Source organism: Lithobates pipiens, unplaced genomic scaffold, assembly GCF_037356315.1.
Source record: "Lithobates pipiens isolate NorthernLeopardFrog02 unplaced genomic scaffold, aLitPip1_a1.2 Scaffold_3, whole genome shotgun sequence".
Classification (NCBI taxonomy): domain Eukaryota; kingdom Metazoa; phylum Chordata; class Amphibia; order Anura; family Ranidae; genus Lithobates; species Lithobates pipiens.
In genome coordinates this window covers 47,440,427-47,461,900 of record NW_027507790.1, presented here as the reverse complement: position 1 = coordinate 47,461,900, position 21,474 = coordinate 47,440,427, and the positions used below count along the sequence as shown (strand labels likewise).

General features: G+C 41.5%; 1 protein-coding gene across 2 annotated transcripts in view; it reads right to left on the bottom strand.

The window, feature by feature from the left end:
• PI4KA (phosphatidylinositol 4-kinase alpha) overlaps positions 1-21,474 on the bottom strand; it is a 193,216-nt gene that overhangs the window by 30,377 nt on the left and 141,365 nt on the right. For both annotated transcript variants that reach the window (XM_077461622.1, XM_077461623.1), the window contains 9 exons: positions 19,241-19,399; positions 16,979-17,130; positions 16,341-16,448; positions 16,097-16,224; positions 14,104-14,259; positions 13,786-13,865; positions 13,193-13,386; positions 9,601-9,691; positions 9,339-9,506 (listed from right to left, as the gene is read on the bottom strand). In XM_077461622.1, the coding sequence (XP_077317748.1) occupies positions 9,339-9,506; positions 9,601-9,691; positions 13,193-13,386; positions 13,786-13,865; positions 14,104-14,259; positions 16,097-16,224; positions 16,341-16,448; positions 16,979-17,130; positions 19,241-19,399 (1,236 nt within the window). The remainder of the gene's footprint in view (positions 1-9,338; positions 9,507-9,600; positions 9,692-13,192; positions 13,387-13,785; positions 13,866-14,103; positions 14,260-16,096; positions 16,225-16,340; positions 16,449-16,978; positions 17,131-19,240; positions 19,400-21,474) is intronic.

The following is a 21,474-nucleotide window of genomic DNA, read 5'->3' as shown; positions in this document are numbered from 1 at the left end:
CACACCCGCCGCACCCGCCGCAAATTCGCACGGGACCCTTTTTTTGGCCCGCAGCAGAATCGGATCGCATGGGTGTTCACACCATGCGATCCGAGTTTGCAGATCGCACTGCGATATGCGAACTGATCTGGGGGTGTCAGTAACATTTCACTGACACTCCCAGCAGTCCGCATAGGGCAGTGTGAACTGCCGCCGGGAGGCATGCGATGCGGGAACCCGCCGCGGATTCGCGGCGTTTCCGCATCGCTCCAGTGTGAACCCAGCCTAATAAGCGATCATTTTTCTGATCGCCGTATTAGTGTCACAGGTGACGCTAGTTAGGCAGGTAGGTATTTAGGTTCGCCGCAGCTTTTTATAGAGCCAGGGACCCCCATATACTACCGCATAAAGCCCCCTGATTGCCCCCTAGTTAACCCTTTCACCAGTGATCACCATATAACTGTTACAGGTGACGCTGGTTGGTTAGTTATTTTTTTATAGTTTCAGGGCACCCGCCATTTATTACCTAATAAAGGTTTAACCCCCTGATCACCCGGCGGGTGTCATTTGTGACTAATAACTGTTAGGGCAGTTAGGGTTAGCCCCCTTTAGTTCTAAGGTACCCCCATAACCCCCCCAATAAAGGTTTAACCCCGTGATCACCCCCGTCGCCAGTGTCACTAAGGCTGGGTTCACATTGCAGCGGTTTATGAGAACGGATGTGATTCGCACCGCACTGCAGTGCAAATCACATCCGATCTCTGTGCGATTCGAGTTCAGCTATACAGATAGTATGGCTGAATTAGTGTCGCACCCGCCGCAAACTCGCACGGGACCCTTTTTTTGGTCCGCAGCAGAATCGGATCGCATGGGTGTTCACACCATGCGATCCAAGTTTGCAGATCGCACTGCGATATGCGAACTGATCTGGGGGTGTCATTAACATTTCACTGACACTCCCAGCAGTTCGCATAGGGCAGTGTGAACTGCCGCCGGGAGGCATGCGATGCGGGAACCCGCCGCGCATTCGTGGCGTTCCCGCATCGCTCCAGTGTGAACCCAGCCTAATAAGCGATCGTTTTTCTGATCGCTGTATTAGTGTCACAGGTGACGCTAGTTAGGCAGGTAGGTATTTAGGTTCGCCGCAGCTTTTTATAGCGCCAGGGACCCCCATATACTACCGCATAAAGCCCCCTGATTGCCCCCTAGTTAACCCTTTCACCAGTGATCACCATATAACTGTTACAGGTGACGCTGGTTGGTTAGTTATTTTTTTATAGTTTCAGGGCACCCGCCATTTATTACCTAGTCTCACTAGTGTACCCCTAAATTTAGGGGTGTCTACTTTCCAAAATGGGGTCATTTGGGGGGGGTTTGTGCCATCTTGGCATTTTATGGCCTTCAAAACTGTAACGCCCTTAGAAAGCCTGAAGGCGGTGCTTGGTTTTCGGGGCCCCGTACGCGGCTAGGCTCCCAAAAAGTCCCACATATGTGGTATCCCCGTACTCAGGAGAAGCAGCAGAATTTATTTTGGGGTGTCATTTCACATATGCCCATGGCATGCGTGAGCAATATATCATTTAGTGACAACTTTGTGAAAAAAAAAAAAAAAAAAAAGTTTGTAATTTTCCCGCAACTTGTGGCAAAATATAAAATATTCCATGGACTCAACATGCCTCTCAGCAAATAGCTTGGGGTGTCTACTTTCTAAAATGGGGTCATTTGTGGGGGTTTTGTGCCATCTTGGCATTTTATGGCCTTCAAAACTGTAATAGGTAGTGAGAAGTGAACTCAAAAATTTACGCCCTTAGAAAGCCTGAAGGCGGTGCTTGGTTTTCGGGGCCCCGTACGCGGCTAGGCTCCCAAAAAGTCCCACATATGTGGTATCCCCGTACTCAGGAGAAGCAGCAGAATTTATTTTGGGGTGTCATTTCACATATGCCCATGGCATGCATGAGCAATATATCATTTAGTGACAACTTTGTGAAAAAAAAAAAAAAAAAAAAAGTTTGTAATTTTCCCGCAACTTGTGGCAAAATATAAAATATTCCATGAACTCAACATGCCTCTCAGCAAATAGCTTGGGGTGTCTACTTTCTAAAATGGGGTCATTTGTGGGGGTTTTGTGCCATCTTGGCATTTTATGGCCTTCAAAACTGTAATAGGTAGTGAGAAGTGAACTCAAAAATTTACGCCCTTAGAAAGCCTGAAGGCGGTGCTTGGTTTTCGGGGCCCCGTACGCGGCTAGGCTCCCAAAAAGTCCCACATATGTGGTATCCCCGTACTCAGGAGAAGCAGCAGAATTTATTTTGGGGTGTCATTTCACATATGCCCATAGCATGTGTGAGCAATATATCATTTAGTGACAACTTTGTGTAAAAAAAAAAAAAAAAAAAAAAAAATTTTTTTTTGTCATTATTCAATCGCTTGAGGCAAAAAAATAAAATATTCAATGGGCTCAACATGCCTCTTATCAATTTCCTTAGGGGGTCTACTTTCCAAAATGGGGTCATTTGGGGGGGTTTTGTACTGCCCTGCCAATTTAGCACCTCAAGAAATGAGATAGGCAGTCGTAAACTAAAAGCTGTGTAAATTCCAGAAAACGTACCTTAGTTTGTAGATGTGACAACTTTTGCGCAAACCAATAAATATACAATTATTGACTTTTTTTTTACCAAAGACATGTGGCTGAATACATTTTGGCCTAAATGTATGACTAAAATTGAGTTTATTGGATTTTTCTAATAACAAAAAGTAGAAAATATCATTTTTTTTCAAAATTTGCGGTCTTTTTACGTTTATATCGCAAAAAATAAAAATCGCAGAGGCAATCAAATACCATCAAAAGAAAGCTCTATTTGTGGGAAGAAAAGGACGCAAATTTTGTTTGGGTACAACATTGCATGACCGCGCAATTACCAGTTAAAGCAGCGCAGTGCCAAAGTGTAAAAAGACCTCTGGTCATTTACCAGCAAAATGGTCCGGTCTGAAAGTGGTTAAAGTGGTGTTGCCACCAAAAAAATAAAAGCTGCTTAAAATTAGTAAAAAAAATTAAAAAAAATAATTGGCAAAAAAAAAAAAATTTTTACTCACCTCTAAATACCGGTTGCTAGGGGGTCCCTCGTAATCTGCCTTCTTCATTGCCCGGGCTGGTAACATCACTTCCCCTCGCGCCACACATTCACCTGGGACCTGTCATGTGTCCCAGGTGACTGTACGGCGTATCACGGCGCCCTGCGCTGCTCGTGCATGCGCAGTGGGTGCCCGGCTGTGAAGCCACAGCCGGGTGCCCACAGTATGCATGACGGCGCCGCGAGCGGAGCGGGGAGTGAGGGGGGGGCTTCGTTCCCCCGCATCGCTGGACCCTGGGGCAGGTAAGTGTCCGATTATTAAAAGCCAGCAGCTGCAGTATTTGTAGCTGCTGACTTTTAATTTTTTTTTTTTTTAGGGGGTACCCCACTTTAAGTAAGATGACACGGTCCCGATCCCAGGGATACGCTCACGGCCACAGATGGTCTCTACAAACATCCAAAGCTTCATAATCAAACCCGTCAGTGCTCACCAGTACTGAAAATATCATGAAAAAGGAGGGAAAAAGTGCTCCATATAGTGCAGATCAGCCAATAATGTTTTATTGGAAAATATCTCGCAGTCAAGGAGACATAAAAAAGCACACAAAAGTATAATAAAAATAGCATAAAATTGTTAAAAAAAAGCAGTATGGGGCAGTATGGGACTCTCAGATAGCCAGCATTTCTGGATTGAACCTACAACTGGTTTGTCCTATAATCCAGAGCAAGGCGTACTGGACAAAAATTCCAAGATATTTATGAACAGTATTCTCTCCTGTGGAGACCAAGCCCCCTGAACTGTAGCCAGCCTCAAATCAACTTGGAGAGACGGGTGTCAGTGGTTACTATTCTCCAAATTCCTGAAAAGGAAGAATATCAACCATCAATTTCTGCTCTGCAACACCCTGGAAACAGAGCCTTCCAGCAATCCAATGCCTGGATCTTCAAGTTCCAGACAGAGAGAATGATCCTCTACCACGACCTGGAGTAGGACTGTAAAGGGAACATGCTTTGACCTAAACACAGATTCCTCATTTAGAAATATATTGAAGGAGCCCCCCCTGGAATCGACTGCTTCCTGAGCAAAGATGATTGAGGTAATGAGTAATGAGGTGTCTTCAGCAAACCCAGCACTGGGGACACTTTGTGAACCCTCCAGAGCTGTGGCCAATACAAAAAATAAAGAAAAATGGCTTTCCACTGCAAATACAGAAAACCTTGATGAGCCTGGAAGCAAACCGCCACATGAAGACATGCGTTTACAGATGATTACGGATCCCAAAATCGACCTCTTGCAGAGAGGTCATCACTGAACAGATCTAGCCTATCTGAAAACAGAAGGATGTTCAGTGGCTTGAGATCTTAAGATAGACCCCATGTCCCTATTTGGTTTTGGACCTGCTACCATTTAATAGTCTGACAATAATGAACCCATAACTTCTGCTCCAAGAGCAAATGTAAGGCAAAAGACTGACAACTCTGTGGCAGACCTAGACCAGTCCCAAGAGCTCCACTTAACCTACCAGGTTTCTGACGGCTAAAGATGGAACAAACCACCTCAGAGAATGTCCTAAGATCTTCTGGCCTGAGATGCTCCCAAAACACAGCCAACTCAGATGTCTCTCTCACCCAGGTGGGGAAAAGCTTACAGCATCTGGTATTCCAGATGCTGTAAGCTATGTATGCAGTCCTAGGCAAATAAGCACATATGTATGTAGTCCCAGGAAAACAAGTACATATGTATACAGCTCAATGTAAATAAGAACATATGTATGCAATTTAATGTAAACAAACATATATACGTGTGCAGTACAAATGAAAACATGCCAGCATGTGCTTAAGCAACATGCATCTATGGAAGCCTACGTTTATGAAAGCATGTAAGCATGTGCTTATGCGATTATGCATTAAGTCAAAACATGAAAGCGTGCGTACCTGTAAACACAAATTTATACAATACGTGCCCATGGAAACATGCATTTACGCAATAAGCATGCGATTACGCAACACGCATCTATGCAGACATGTATAAACCTGCATTTTTTTAAACATCAAAGTTTATTATAAGAAAAACGTTGCACAAATACATGGAAACCATTTCAGTTAGCGAACATCCAAAAAAAGAGCAAATAAGACTATGTCTTGTAGAACAGTGGGTGGAGATCCTTCCAAACAGCGATTACCAGTAAGACTACAGTAATGACCTGAAATCTCTATAAAACGACATGATCTACCACCGGCCTCTTGAAGTTTCCCAGACAGTATATTTAGAGAGACGAGAGAAAGTAGAGATAGAGGCAAGAATGTAGGAGGAAGGATGAAGGACATAGAGTTTTTATGTCTTATAAAGGCGTCATGAGAATTTCGGGGTTTTGCCATGAAATCCCAGCAATCATCTGGGTACGGTTAGGCAAGCGATTGCCTGGGTATGCAATCTAAGCTAAATGTCACATTACATTTGTTTGATCTGTGAATAAATTGCAGGGAGGTATGCAAAGGATCGACAGTGGAGATAATTATGAGTAAGGGTTATCTAGACTCAGGTTTTGTCTAACAGTCAATCATAGTCCTGAGAGTAACAAAAGATGAACCACGGAGACCAAGTCTTATGGTAACGTTCAACCATTTAATTTGATTGGGCTATCGTGTCCTCCATTTCACAAGTGGAGGCCACATTAAGTATCCAGTCTTTCAGTGTGGAGGTGTTTGTAGATTTCCAGAAAAGTGGAATTAAGGTGTTGGCCGCATTAATTAAATGCCTAGAGAGAGAGCTTTTGTACTTCTTGAGGGAAAAATTTGAAATATGAAGCAAACATCAGGTGGCATCAAGCGTAAGATTAGTCTCCGTCATTCGATAAATTGTCTAAGTCACTCTGGACCAGAATGGTGTTATCATTTCTCACTGCCACCAGATGTGTAGCAGTGTGCCCTTCTCTTTATGGCGTTCAAGCAAACATGCGTTTTAGCTAGTTTGCAAGCATGCACCTGCTTAACTGCAGTTGGCCCCATACTAGTACTGCAGGATTTAGCCAAGCACATATGCATCCAATGCAGCCCCTATGCTGTTTTAGAACAGCAAAAAAAGAAAAAACAAGCTTCTGCAGACCAAACACACACTATACTGGAGACACAATTCCTTAAAGTGCTCCCATGCCCATGTTTTTCCAAACATGTGTATATTTAAACATGCCTTTAAGCAACAAGTTTGCAAGCATGTATACTACACTGCACCTGCCTTCTGAGCAGTAAAAAAAATAAAAAACTTTAAAGTGAACTGCTATCTGTCCAGGGGTGTATCGACTTACAGTTGAACAGTCCCCCTGGATTAAGCAGTAAATATGCAGCATATAATCATGACTTGTCCACACATTTCTCCCATAGTAAGTGCTTACACTTTGTTAGTATCCATGGGCTGCTGTTATGTCTCTAGAGGCCCTGCTGAACCTGTGGACCACATGGCAACCCTTCCACTTCCTGCCTATATAAAAATAGGCCATACTGAGCTAGCCTGCGCCCTCTACTGGCTGGAGGAAAAAACGCAGCCCACACGACTTAGAAGTACACAGTGTGATTAAACAGAACACTACCCCCAGTGGCCACCGGGAGAAAAGGCAGTCAGATCTCTCTCTCTTTTTTTTTTTTTATAAGAGAAACTGAAAACAAATGCAGACTTACCATTCCTGCTGTAGGACCCTGAACATAACAGTGACAGAGTCTAATCTTCACCCATCTTGGCGAGCTTTGTAATAAAAGACCTTCAGAGACTGGGTACCCCTTAATGTGGGGTCCACTCTCCTGGACCTGCATAGCTCCCTGCAGGAAAACACCTTGGTCAGAACAAACACTGCACAGGGCTCCATTACGCAGGGTCCAACGTCATAAGGCTGCATTACAGGCAAACCTTGACGAATCTTCTCTCCTTCCTCTATCCTTCCTTTGAGGCTCGGTACCATCCATTTTGGCTGATAGCTTTTTCGAATGGATCAGATTGAAGTCCATGATTCTTAATAGAACCATACAGACCTCAAAGTATGCTCCAAGAGCACAAATATCAAATCAGTGACCGCCACCTTACAGACAATGGCAAAAAAACTGATGTGCTTCCTGTGTAGGAGGGGTCATATAGGGGAGGACATCCTGTTTGATTGATCTACCAGTGTCCATTCACCTATAGGTGACGTATAACCCAAGTAGTTATTAATATAATAACCGGCTCTGTGTTCTGTAATGTACGATAAAGAAAAAAAGTATAAGCAAAAGTCCGCTTGTCAGAATTATTAGTGGATCCAGAGATATAGGCAGATATATACAAATATTAAAGCAATAAAACATAATAAATGATTATGAAGCAATTGTGAAAATAGCTAAATTAATTTCTCTTCAAGCTCTGCAAGTTGGGGTGCGAGTTGTTAAAGTACACCACATAGATGTGTTATTAAGATGTGCCCTTTTGTAAACAACATGTCACCTGTGCCCTTATTCCTCATAGACTCTGGGTGCAATTTTGTGGGCTTTCTTAACCACAGTCTGATGAAACTATGGAGCAACAGTAAGCGTACTGATAGGGGATCATTACTGAGGCTTTCAGCACATCAGGTCTCTCCTGTGACAGGTAGGACTGTAATACAGCATAAACAGCTAGTATGGTGTAACAACTTTCAAAGCACAAGTTGCTTTTGCAAAATCTTATAATTTGAGCAGAGGTGAAGTATAAAAATCTTTATATATCAAGCATATGATTTTGTCAGACAGGACCATGGGCTTTGCTGGACCATCTTCAGTAGCTTGCAGTCTCCTGCCAGCAACGCTCACAAATGACATGAGCAACATGACGACTACTGCTACAGTCTGTAGGTCAGAATGCTGGCCGTCATTCATACCAGAAGTGAAAACGTACCACAGGGCTGAATTGGAAGCTCAGGAGGAGACCATGATATGCATAAACTCCTCTGACACAAACTGTCAAATAAGTTAAGTGGATAAGAAACATAACATTGAGTCCCGGTTCACATATATGCGATGCGTGAACCCACGTGATTCCAGTGCGATTTCCTGCATTGCTACGGGTGTCAATAGAAAGTTAATGACACTTCCAGATCGCTTCGCATATTGCAGTGCGAACTGTCAAATGGTGCAGGAATCAAATTGAATGGGTGTTCACACCCACACGATCCAATTCGCGGACCAAAAAAGGGGTCCTGCACTATTTTGGTGCAAATGCGATGCAAATTCAGCCATACAAAATTGCATGTGATCTGCACTACAATGTGGTGGGAATCACATGCGATGTTTGTCTTCCCACTAGAGTGAAACCAGCCTGAAAGAGTTCTTTTTTTCAGGCTTTTGTTTCTTTATTTTTACTTGGAGATCCTGAGTACAACACTTCCTTAGGGTGGGTATGCTTACCCACTCCACTTTATCTATGGAGGAAGGCTTGGTCGTCAACCAGGCTGGACATCAAACTTATTTAAAGAAGATGCGCTATGTGTAACTGCCTAAAAATAATAATTAACAGTTACACTCACTGTATTGTACATCTCCCCATGGGTGCACAGGATGATATGCACATTGAATGCTTGCTGTTTTATCACACTTGCTTACGATTGGTGTATGACATCTGATTTGTTGCAAGACCCAGAGTTCCTTATTGAAGTACTGATGTTATGTACTGGATTTTATTCAAAGCACTCTTTCAGCACAACACTATTTTTTTCGTTATATGTGGACATCAAACATGTGTCCCTTTTTTCATCTCAAACACAATGGGCTGGGGGAAAGTAGTTTACAGAAAAATAAAAAACATTGTTTAAGCTTTAAATTTAGCTAGCAGGAAACAAGGACGCTGAATTTCTGGAAAGATCAACTGATATTTTATGTAATTGCTAAAAAGGTTCTAGGCCTGAAAAATGAAAATGAACTCAGCAATTACATCTAAGGACTAGTAAACTGCAATATATATTTTTCTTGTTTGTTCTGAGTCCCTGCCCGACGACTGGTGGGTCCTGGTGGAGATCGAGGGCACAGCAACCGCAGATCGGCTTCTGCTATAAATCATCACGGCAGAAGAAACATGCCCCCTGCAGGTGTAAATGCAGCATCATATATATGTGATCCAGTGCACAGCTTCTGCCCTGGTAGCAGTAAAACTGATATTGACGCTCAGCAAGCAGTTCAGGAAATACGTGCACTTTGAAATAGTGAATTAAAAAATAGTCAAGGTAACTAGAAAAGTAAATGTACTGAGTCGTAGAACATACAATCAAGAGAAAAAGTCTACTAATACAATACCGGAGGGAATGATCGTAGAACTTTAACTCCATACTGTGCAGTTAGTGGATGTGGAGGATACAGGCTGGAGAAGTAAGAAAGCCCGGTGGGTGGATCAGTTGGTGCCCAGCAAAGAATGTGGCTAAGTTCAGGGGCATCGGCATCAATCGTATGCCACGTTACCAAATACTGCAAGTGAAAAGGAATGATAATTTGTTCTAAAATCATTAAATTAAAATTCATTATTAAACTTGAACTCATAATAGAACATCAAAACACTTACTTTTATAGCCTCAGGGATGTCATTGACAGCACCTGGATCCAGTCTCACTAGGCGAGTCACTTCTCCTCCAATGGCTTCAGTGTTTTTAAATCTGCAAATGAGTATTTGAATGGTAAATGTCACTAGCAAGTAATATCTTAATAAAAAAAGTTTACTAGTAGGTTATAAACCATTACAAAAAATAGAAAATGACTGCGCTCCTAATCCAAAGAAAACAAAAAACTATTCCCCCACACCACTAAATCTGCAGCTACCAGGATGTGATACGCATCCAAAAAGTCAATAAACATAAAAGTGTGTATGGCTGCGCTACCTAAATACTCCCACCCCACTAAGTATGAACGACTGGCATTATCACAGCCTACAAACCATCACCATGGTATATAAATTAACCACTTGACCACTGGGCACTTAAACACCCTTAATAACCAGACCAATTTTCAGCTTTCGGTGCTCTCATATTTTGAATGACAATTACTCAGTCATGCAACACTGTACCCATATGAAATCTTTGTCCTTTTTTTCACACAAATAGAGCTTTCTTTTGGTGGTATTTAATCACCACTGGGTTTTTATTTTTTGTGCTATAAAAGAAAAAAAAGACAGAAAATTCGAATTTTTCTTCGTTTCTGTTATAAAATTTAGCAGATTAGTAATTTTTCTTCATAAATTTTGGCCAAAATGTATACTATGACATATCTTTGGTAAAAATAAGTACAAATTGGTGGATATTATTTGGTCTTTGTGAAAGTTATGTAGTCCACAAGCTATGCCAATATCTGAAAATTGATCACACCTGAAGTACTGACGGCCTATTTCAATTCTTGAGACCCTAACATGCCATAAAAGCACAAATACCCCCCAAATGACCCATTTTTGGAAAGAAGACATTCCAAGGTATTTAGTAAGAGGCATGATGAGTTTTTTGAATTTGTAATTTTTTTTCCCACAATTCTTTGCAAAATCAAGATTTTTTTTACTTTTCCCCCCACAAAATTGTCATATTATCAATTTATTTCTCACACACAGCATATGCATACCACAAATTACACCCCAAAATACATTCTGCTATTACTCCCGATTACGGCGATACCACATGTGTGAGACTTTTACACAGTGTGGCCACATACAGAGGCCCAACATGCAGGGAGCGCCATCAGGCGTTCTGGAGCACCCAGGACAATTCTGACATTTCTCTCCTAAAAATCATTATTTATTTGCTAGAAAATTATAAAGAACCCCAAAACATTATATATGTTTTTTTTAGCAAAGACGCTAGAGAATACAATGGTGGTCGTTGCAACTTTTTATCTCGCACGGTATTTGCACAGCAATTTTTCATAAGTGTTTTTGGGGAAAAAAACAGTTTTGTGCTAAAAAAAAAAAGATGAAGTTATGCTGAGTAAATCGATACCCAACATGTCACTCTTCAAAATTGCACACGCTCGTGGAATGGCGCCAAACGTCACTACTTAAAAATCCCCATAGGCGACGATTAATTTTTTTTTACTGGTTACATGTTTTGCGTTACAGAGGAGGTCTAGGGCTAGAATTAAAAAATTCTCGCTCTAACGTTCGCAGCGATACCTCACATGTGTGGTTTGAACACCATTTTCATATGTGGCGAGACTTACATATACGTTCGCTTCTGCATGCAAGCACATGGGGACAGGGGCGCTTTCATTTTTTTTTTTATTGTTCATTTTACTTTATTTATTTTAGTTTGACATTTTTTTCCCCCCAAAAAATTTTTTTGATCACTTTTATTCATATTACAAGGAATATGGTATGACAGGTCCTCTTTACAGTAAGATATGGGGTCAATAAGACCCCGCATCTCACCTCTAGGCTGGGAAGCATGAAATAAAAAAAAGATTCTGGCTTTGATCGTATTGGCGAGTTGGTAGAAGCACCGGAGGGCGGCGGGAGGGGGGGATGTTTATGGCTGGGTATTGCAGGGTATCACCGAGTATCTCCGTGTATACCAATTTATGGCAGAGTATTGGCAGGGTATTGCAGAGTATTGGCAGGGTATTGCAGAGTAGTATTGGCTGGTATTGCAGAGTAGTATTGGCTGGTATTGCAGAGTAGTATTGGCTGGTATTGCAGAGTAGTATTGGCTGGTATTGCAGAGTAGTATATTGCAGAGTAGTATTGGCTGGGTATTGCAGAGTATTGGCAGGGTATTGCAAAGTATTCGCAGGGTATTGGGTATTACAGAGTATTGGCTGGAATTGCAGAGTATTGGCAGGGTATCGAGGGGTTAAATTTCGGTGAGCAGCGACGTGGGCACTGCAAATGCAGCCCACAGCGCTGCCGACACCGATCTCTTCCCCCTCCGCTGTACCGATCTGTACAGAGAGGGGAGGGTATGACGCCGGTTTGTTTACAAGTGATCACTCCGTCATTTGACGGTGATCCTGTGGACCCGGCGATCACGGATGCTCTCGAGTGCGCGCCCCAGGGGGCGCGCAAGAGCGGAATTCTGGGAGGACGTCATATGACGGCCTCTCAGAGTTAAAAAACCGCCCTGTAGCCGTCATTCGGCTATGGGGCGGTTGTTAAGTGGTTAAGTGAAAAGTGAATGAATACTTTCCCCAATTAATTCATCAACATATGTAAAAAGTAATAAATAAATAAATAAATATTACACAAATTCATAAACAATTAATCAATAACCGTGAACAATGAGGGTGAAAAAATAAATAAATAAGTATTGCACAAATTAATAAATAGTGAATGAATAAATATTACACAAATTAATAAATAAGTGCCAGTGAAAAAATGAATATAAAAGAATAAGAAATATATAAATGGTCTAAAAATAAAAACACCTATGCATTTTTTACCGGTGATCAGCAGATTTTGTTTGGTGAAGGAGGACTGCACGTTTGACCAACATCATTCGAAAGAGTAATTCCTCTAACTGAAAGGAATTTGGTTGGCCTGTCTCACTTTGGGCTGTGGGTTACTGCTTCACACTTTTTATGTATAGGTGTTTTTATTTTTAGACCATTTATATATTTCTTATTCTTTCATATTCATTTTTCACTGGCACTTGTTTATTAATTTGTGTAATATTTATCCATTCACTATTTATTTATTAATTTGTGCAATACTTATTTATTATTTATTTTTTCACCCTCATTGTTCACGGTTATTGATTAACGATTGTTTATGAATTTGTGTAATATTTATTACTCTTTACATATGTTGATGAATTAATTTGTTGTTGATTTTCCCACCAAATTATCGAATACCAGCCACCCCTGGTCTCTGTTTAGACTCGCATTCCTCCAATCCTCTAAAAAAACAGAAGGGGCCCAGAAAAGTAAGGTGGGCTGTGTCTGTTCAGCTCTACATATGCTGAGAGGAACAGGAACCTGTCATCCGTTTGCTCTGCTCATTGTGGCTCATGACCGGTTACCAAGTCGCTTAAGTGGCCCTCACGCTTCAAAAGGTTGGGCAACCCTGCCCTACTTGGACTTATCCTGGGTGTTCCTGTCTTGTGCATGGTTTACCGCTACCATTACCATCCAACCCCCTTACACTAGGTCCATCTACACCTATACAGTCAATAAGTTACAATCACCTTGTTGGTAACTGAACTGCCAGGTGAGGGGAAATGCTCCAGGCTAAGTTTACATTGTCTTTCCATTGCTTCTCGCTCAGGCTGATGTACTTTGATCTCCAGTTTGCCACACTGTTTTCTCCTGTCTGATCAAGCTCTAACTCAGGAGAAGAGAGAGGATTGTACCAGGTGGTTAGACGGTCAATCTCTGTAGCCTAGAAAAGAACAAACAAGTAACAGTTTAGAACAGCTATTACAACATTTTCAGTAAATGTTAGGCCACATAAGAGATTTAGTTTGGACAAAACAAGAGATAATTGCAGATTGCTCAATGCTTCAAGGGTTTGGGATTAGTGTAGATCCTCGTGACCCTTGTAACACATAATGTTTGCCTTGTTACAAATTCAACAATTAGTCGCAAGGTAACAACATTAATTCCAATCAAAATCTCTCATATAGTATAGGCCTAAAGGAAGGCATGTGGAGGACCCTTGCTGAGATACTAATTACATAATGAGATGCACAAACATTCACCAGAAAATCACAAACACATACACACACATATAGATTTCATATGGTTAAAACACACAAAAAGTCAGAAACAAGCCACATACCAACAGAGATAAGAGAAGAGTCCTCCTTTTCATGTAATATTTGTGAAGTTGTGTCCCTCTGTTTGTTTTCTTTGTCAGCCCTGTGAAGAGTAGAGTCTCACCTTAAAATCTGAAGTATAAACGTACTGACCAACAGTTTGCAAAGGATGGCATAGTGTTATATAGATCTACACTGTATTAATCACTGTGCCATCCTTTGCAAACAGAATAAATCTTGTTAGTCAGTGCATGTATATGTATATATATATATATATAATTATTTATTTAGTTTCATATATATTATGAAAGAAAGGGTTGCAATGGGTAGGGTTCACAAACCTGATTTTTTAGAGATGGTAGACATACCGCTGGATAATGGGTATGTGTTGATCCAGCCTTGTGTGGTCTGCTGTCGAGAACCCATTGTCACATCTAAATTGCTGCGAGTGACATCCACAATCACAGACAAGCTATGTACTGAAGGATCTTGATTATCTGTAGAAGAAAAAAAAGAGACATGCATTAACCACTTGAAGTTAAGGAAATACAATATTTTTTAGAGGCAAAGCTATCCAGTAGATTTTGCAACAGGCCAGTCATCCCTGACAAGGGTATAGTTTCCCAGCTTACTAGTGTACTTCGCCACAAACTGTCGCCACAAACTGCCACCACATCAATACATTTCTTTACAGACATCCACTGCAACAGTGCTCTTTTTATACTGACCTTTACTGCACTGATGTACTTTTTTGCTAATCACTTTCCCTCTGCCTGCCACCACTACATCAAATACTTCTTAACGGATTGCCACAAATGTATTGGCACACAGCTGCCAATGTAACCAGGCACTTCTCCACTGACCACAGCCAATGAAATGCCATATACCACAAACGTCTACAATGATTGAAATTTACTACAACTGGAGCAGCCAGGATCTGCAGCAGCTTTGCATGGCAATCAATTAGCTTATATTTTCAAAGCATAAAGCGTTTTTTAACTCAAAAACCTGTTACACCTGTCTGATCCTGCCTGGCTATGCCCTTCCCCTGTACTTTGACCACAATATACCATTGTCAGTGTACGTGCCTCTGTCATACGCAGCCCTGCTCTCCTATGTCCTCTCCCTCCTCTTCGATGTCTGCTCCTGTCAGCGCTGACACCCCCCCCCCCCCCTGCTGCTGCTCTCATACTTAAAATTAAAAGCTCCCATGCCCTCTGTGTTAGAAACAATATGTTCCCCTGTGTCTGTTATATCATAAATATGCTCATCTGTACTGATAACAGAAAGTCTTCCCGCGATCATGTGACTCCTCGGCTCTGTCTCTCCTCTCCTCCCCAGCTGACATCATCGGCAGTGCTCAGCCCCACCCACTGGAACTGTCAGCCGGGCAGAGGAGAAAAGAGAGGAGGCAACTGATCGCAGGAAGACTGTGTTATCAGTACAGATAAGCATATTTATTATATACCACAGACACAGGGGAACTTGTTGTAATGCAGAGGGGATGGGAGCTTTTTATACAGTAGACTGGATTTGCGTGACCCTGTCTTCCCTCCATTATGCTGACCGCAGGCCAATTCTTCTCTACATACATACCAATTCACAACAAATGTTCTCTGATGAAGCTCATTAAGTGAAACGCACAGAGATTATAGAGCTATTCAGCACCCAACTTTGAGCATTATACTATTAAGTGAACAAGCTAAAACTAGAAGCTGATTAGTTATTTGCACAGTGGCTGCAGACTCTGTCAGCCCCACATTTAGTCTTACCCTACATATGCCTCCAAAGGTGTGCTGCAGACTGGATTTGCCTGGCCCTGTCTTCCCTCCATTCTGCTGACCGCAGGCAGATTCTTCTATACATACATACAAATTCACAACAAGTGGTCTCTGATGAAGCTCATTAAGTGAAACACACAGAGATTATATAGCTATTCAGCTCCCATCTTTGAGCATTATACTATTGCTGTTATTATTCAGATTGGGTTGAAGGCTATGTGTGTCTGCTATATTTCATTTTAAAGGACTATTGCACCTTGAACTACACCTTTTTTCTTTTGTATGAAAAAAAATTGAACTTTAAAGAAAAACATGCTGTCTGTGTCTATTTCTGAAGTGTTGAGCACTGTAAAAGTCTAATTTTTTTATTTGGTTCTGCAACTTGTTATTCGGGGATGTTGTGCTCTGATTGCCCACCAGTGCCATTTTTGCAATAACTAGTTGAGGAAAATGCATGGCTTATCTACTACATCTGGATCAAGTGTAAAATACATGTTAAACAGAAAGGAGCTCCTACACAAGGTTTTTATGAAGCAAAGTATTTTATTTTTACCTGGAGGAACCAGCTGGTTTGCAGTGAGATACTTCTTATCGGAAAACATGGCCGTCCAAAACTTTATCAAGATGCTAATATCTTCTCTCAGCTGCTTATCTGTTTGTGTTGGGCATTTAGGCGCAGAACTATCCCAGGATAGAGCATACAATACTATTTTAAATATCATTGACAAAACAACATATATTTTAAGTCGAGCTTTCTTCATAAGCATGGTCATGAAAAAAAAAACATGCATATATACCTGAAGTAATCAAATGATGTGGAATATATTTTCTCTCTAAGAACATTACGAATGGTGGAATTTGGGACCACATCTGCATGCAGTAATGATAACCCAAGAGTCAATAGCCTAAAATGGAGAGATATTGCTTTAGGTTATATAAATATATATATCTATCTCAACTTCCATAATTAAAAAACATTTCCAGTCTTTTAATATAACTAAGACTAACGCCCTGTACACACGGTCGGACAAGATCCGTCGGATTTTTTCAGACGGATTTTGGCCCAAACTTGTCTTGCATACACATGGTCGCACAAAGTTGTCAGAAAATCAGATCGTTCAGAAGGAGGTGATGTAGAACACATATACGTCGGAACTATAAAGAAGCCAGTAGCCAATAGCTTTTGTCTCGTAATTTATTCTGAGCATGCGTGGCACTTTGTCCGTCAGAACTGTCTACACAGGGTCAGAATTTAAACAATCGGATTTTATTTTCATAAAATTTTAACGGCAGCTCTTAAACTTTGTATGTTGGAAATTCCAAAGGAAAAAGTCAGATGGAGCACAAACACGATCGGATTTTCCAACAACACGATCCGATCGCACATTTTACGTCGGAAAGTCCCATCGTGTGTACAGGGCATAAGAGGACTTACTTGAACCTAGGACCAATGGCTGCCACATGTCGGTTAATGCTGCCTTTTGATCCTCCAATATTCAGAGAGAGGGAGCGCTGTAGAAGGCTAGAGAATATCTCAATCTGGTCTGAGCTGCAGTACTTGGCGATTTCAAACCTCTGCATCAGGAACTAAAAGAAGATTAATACAAAAAAGTTTTTCAGGCATTCATTGAATTTTTTTTTTTTTTTTACATCAGAAGGAAGTTTTATTTGAACACCTTCAAGCATACATGTTCCATAAACACTCACAAAAGAATGCAAAGTTGTAATATACAAAACTGTAGGAAACCAAATAGACAATTACAGCTTCCAACTGCATAGAGCTTGCTAGAGAGAACATACAGCCCCACCTAGTGGCTGAAAACAAATGACAGTGCCAATAGAGAAGGGCTATGCAATTATCGGACCAGATCCAGCTGTTGCAAAACAACAAAAAAAAAAAAGTCCCATCATGCTTCTGCCTCTGGATGTCATGCTTGTGGCTGTCAGAGTCTTGCTATGCCTCAAAGGACTTGTAGTTCTGCAACAGCTGGAGGTCCGCTAATTGCATGTCTCTGCAATAGAGCATTAATATTGCACACTCCAAAGTCAGATAGCAATAACAAGCATTGAGTAACCAACAGCATTCTACCCCAATATCCTATCTATAATCAGGTCTCCCACAGACCCATGGCCTTACAGGGGTAGGCCTCCAAATAGATATTTAGAAATAAGGCCCTTCTGTAGTTCAATGTGCCGCAACAGCCTAAAAATAGGTGTTGGGTAATAGTCAGAGGGCAGATTTTTTGCCTGTACTGCGTGGGACATCTGCAAATAGTAAAAATACATGAATTGTGGTAAACCCTACAAGGTCTGCAACAAAGGAAAGGATAGCATTTTGCCAGTTCTACAGATATGCTTCATGTGTGTAATACCATAAGCCCCAACCTTAGGAGAATAGGTACGTTTTGCCAGTTCCAGATATGTGGTATTATTCCAAAGAAGGCTAGATTTTGTAAACCCAGTTACCCCTTTCAGCTGTTTGACCTTACCCCATATTTTGTGCATTAACCTATATGTGGGGAACAGACGGTTGGATTTAGCAAACTATTGAGATTCTAAACCTTCTGAGAGTGAAGATGATCTAGCATGGTGATGCAGGAGAGGGAGGAATTCCAGGTTTCAACAGCCGGTCCCCAGTTGAGCAGCTAAATAGTGAGTTCGGTAATGCTATGCCCCCTGTTTCTTTTGATTTTTGTAATTGTTCTAGGCAGATCCTAGGTGAACATTGCCTCCAAAGTTGTTCTCTAAAAATTTCATTAAAGCCGCATACACACTATCAGATTTTCTGCTGAGTTTTTCCTTCAGATTTACCAAAACCATGTAGTAGAAGGGCCGGCCTGATAGCATACAGATTGAAACTCCTAAGGTTTGACCTCATATTATATGGTTTTGGTAAATCTGAAGGAAAAACTCAGCAGAAAATCTGATAGTGTGTATAGGGCTTAACAGTCCGAAAAAGCTTGAGAGGCAGTACTATGGGAGCATTATGGAGAAAGTATAGAAGTTGAGGCATTAAAATTATCTTCACCAAGTTAGCCTTTCCTGCCATAGAGACAGTTTTTTCCAAAGTTTAACTTTGTCCTGTAATTTAGTAAGCAGCAGCAGTATATTGAAACGGAAATAGTTAAATCAGGCGAAATGACCACAAATGAGATAAAAATTCTCCTGACTACATTATGACAGGGCTACTCTATAACCACTATGCGGTCTGAATCATGTAAAAACTGATATGTAGCACATAAACCCCTAGATTCACTTGCTTTTGAGCGGGCGACAGCCACTTCACCCACACCCTTACAGTTACTGTGGAGTGGCAGCTCCTGTGTGCACAATCGCATACAGCTCATTGTTTTCAAGGTGCCTGTAACACACAAGTGAGTAAACGTGCTGCCTATAGATGAGTGTAATCTGAGTTGTTGGTCAGTATTCTACACACATATATGTGCAAATATGCGTGAAACTGTGGTCTCAGGAATACTGATGTTTAAACATCAGTACCATGTACAAAGGAGACTGCAGAGAGATTGCACGGTCAGTTTAAAACTGCATTGTGAGCTTTTGTCTTACTGAAGTGGGAAGTGCATAGCTCAACTATGCACAATCATTTTTAGTATCCAGATTTCCTTTTTGTTAGATTAAAACAGTAAAAACAGTGAAGGTAACTGAATTATAAAACCATTTCAATTGTGTTGCTTACATCAATCCATATATAATGTGGATTCACTTCCGGTGGACATGGGTGAGGTTGGCTTTGCTCTGAGGCAGCAAGCGGATCAGCTTCCTTTTGCTCAGGGGAGAACACTCCAATCTTCTGCTCTACTGTCATTTGCCAAGCTCCAGACATCTCCCGCATGAACTGTCATAATACAATATGTGTTAGCAGATAAGGAGGTATCATACAAGAGGTTTAGTATTTTTCTTAAAAATGTTGCAATGTGTTCACATAATACAGTAGTTTTAGCTCTCTCTGCTTCATAAAAGGGAGGGGCACAAAGACAGATTTTTTACATAATAATATCGATGTTGCCCTAGTTCAAGAACGGTGCTCCATTTCCAGCCACTGAAGGACATAAAGTTGCTGCCCATGACTCAAAAACAGCAGAATAGGCAGACAAGTTAATATATGCATGTTCATTATATATAATAATACATTTTATTTATAGCCCTTTTCATCAAAAGATCTCAAAGTGGTACAGGTAAAGAGTGTGTGTGTATATATATATATATATATATATATATATATATATATATATATATATATATATATATATATATGGGAACTGTCTTACCCATCAAAGGATTTGTATTTCTGTCTACCTAGTCTTGAGATTTACAGTCCTCCCAGGCAGCACAACCAGCCCTCCAGCCCTGTGACCTGACTTTTCTATGCTGCAGTTAAGCAACACAATTAGGTCACCTCCCTGCCCAAACCTATGACTTGACAGCGAGGCAGTAGCAACAGACTAATATACTATATATACAAAATGCCATTTTATATATATATTTACTGATTACAATTTTCGTGTTCAATTCATCGGTTTTTTTTTTAATCGATTAATTGACTCATTTCAAATAATTATAACGCACATACAGATCCAATTACTTTTAGCTGATCTCCTTGCATTACAACTCTGCATTCGTCAGTGGTAAATGTGATATACACTATATACAATCACCCGACACTAGTTAGTTTCCAGTCCATGACTTTCACAATTTGTAGAGCTTTTCATTGTGTATGGGTAGGCTTCCCCGCCTCTGTTGCATCCTCCCCCCCCCCACCCTCTTCCTCCGAACCCCTTTCCTGCTCCCTTTAATGAGTGTTGGCAGTGGTGTGGAAACCACCCCCCCCCCCTAACGTTTTATTGCCTGTGGTTATTTTTTTAAAAATATTTCTTGTCATTCAGAAACTCAAGCGAGCCTTGGGGGGGGGGGGGGGGGTGGACACGGTGCTTGCACTATGCCTCCCACGACTCCCCTAAATTGCTACTACTCCGCGTTCATTTACTGTTAATGTTCTGTTTTTTTTGCTGATGCTTCCCCCAATTTTAGGGGGCTTTTTTATACCCATGGTGCATACCTTTTTCCCACCCCCTTCTCTATCCTACCTACCTAGGCCCCTCCCTCCCCTGGCCCCACCCATAGCCCTTTATCCCTACCCCTCCCGCACACGCTGGGTTCCAATATTTGTGGCCTGCAATTTCCTTATGCCTTATTTTTATCTCCATGGGTGCTACTATTGAGCTAACATTTGCAGCCATGTGTCCGGTGGTGGAGCCACCACCCCCTGGATATCCTCTATTGTCGGCATGTAGTCCACCTATTTGGTGGTTTTTGACTACAGCTACCATATGCCTCTTACTTTCTTTCCTCTCTCTCTTTCTCCTTTCTTTCCCCTCCCAGAGTCCTGGGCCTCACCTGAACATCAGCCACTTATTGACTGGTGCTTCTGTTGTGCATTTTTTTGCCAATTAGCATTTCCACTTTTTCCAACCATGGCTACTCCCATTCTAAAAATTCACTCACAAAACATCCATGGCTTAAATTTGCCCCTTAAAGGGGTTGTAAAGGCAGGTTTTTTTTATCTTAATGAATTCTATGCATTAAGAAAAAAAGCCTTCTTTGTGCAGCAGCCCCCCTTATATTTTTCTGAGGTCCCTCTCTGTCCACGAGTGTCCAAGATTCTCCTTCCTGATTGGCTGAGACACAGCTGCAGTGCCATTTGCTCCAGCTGCTGTCAATAAAAGTCAGCTAGCCAATCAGGGGAAAGAGGGGGTGGGGACCGGGTCACAGCTCCGTGTCTGAATAGACACAGGGAGCTGTGACTCTGCTTGGGTGCCCCGATAGCAAGCGGCTTGCTGTGGGGGCACGCGACAGAAGGGAGGGACCAGGATTACAGAAGAGGGACCCGAGAAGAGGAGGATCCAGGCTGCT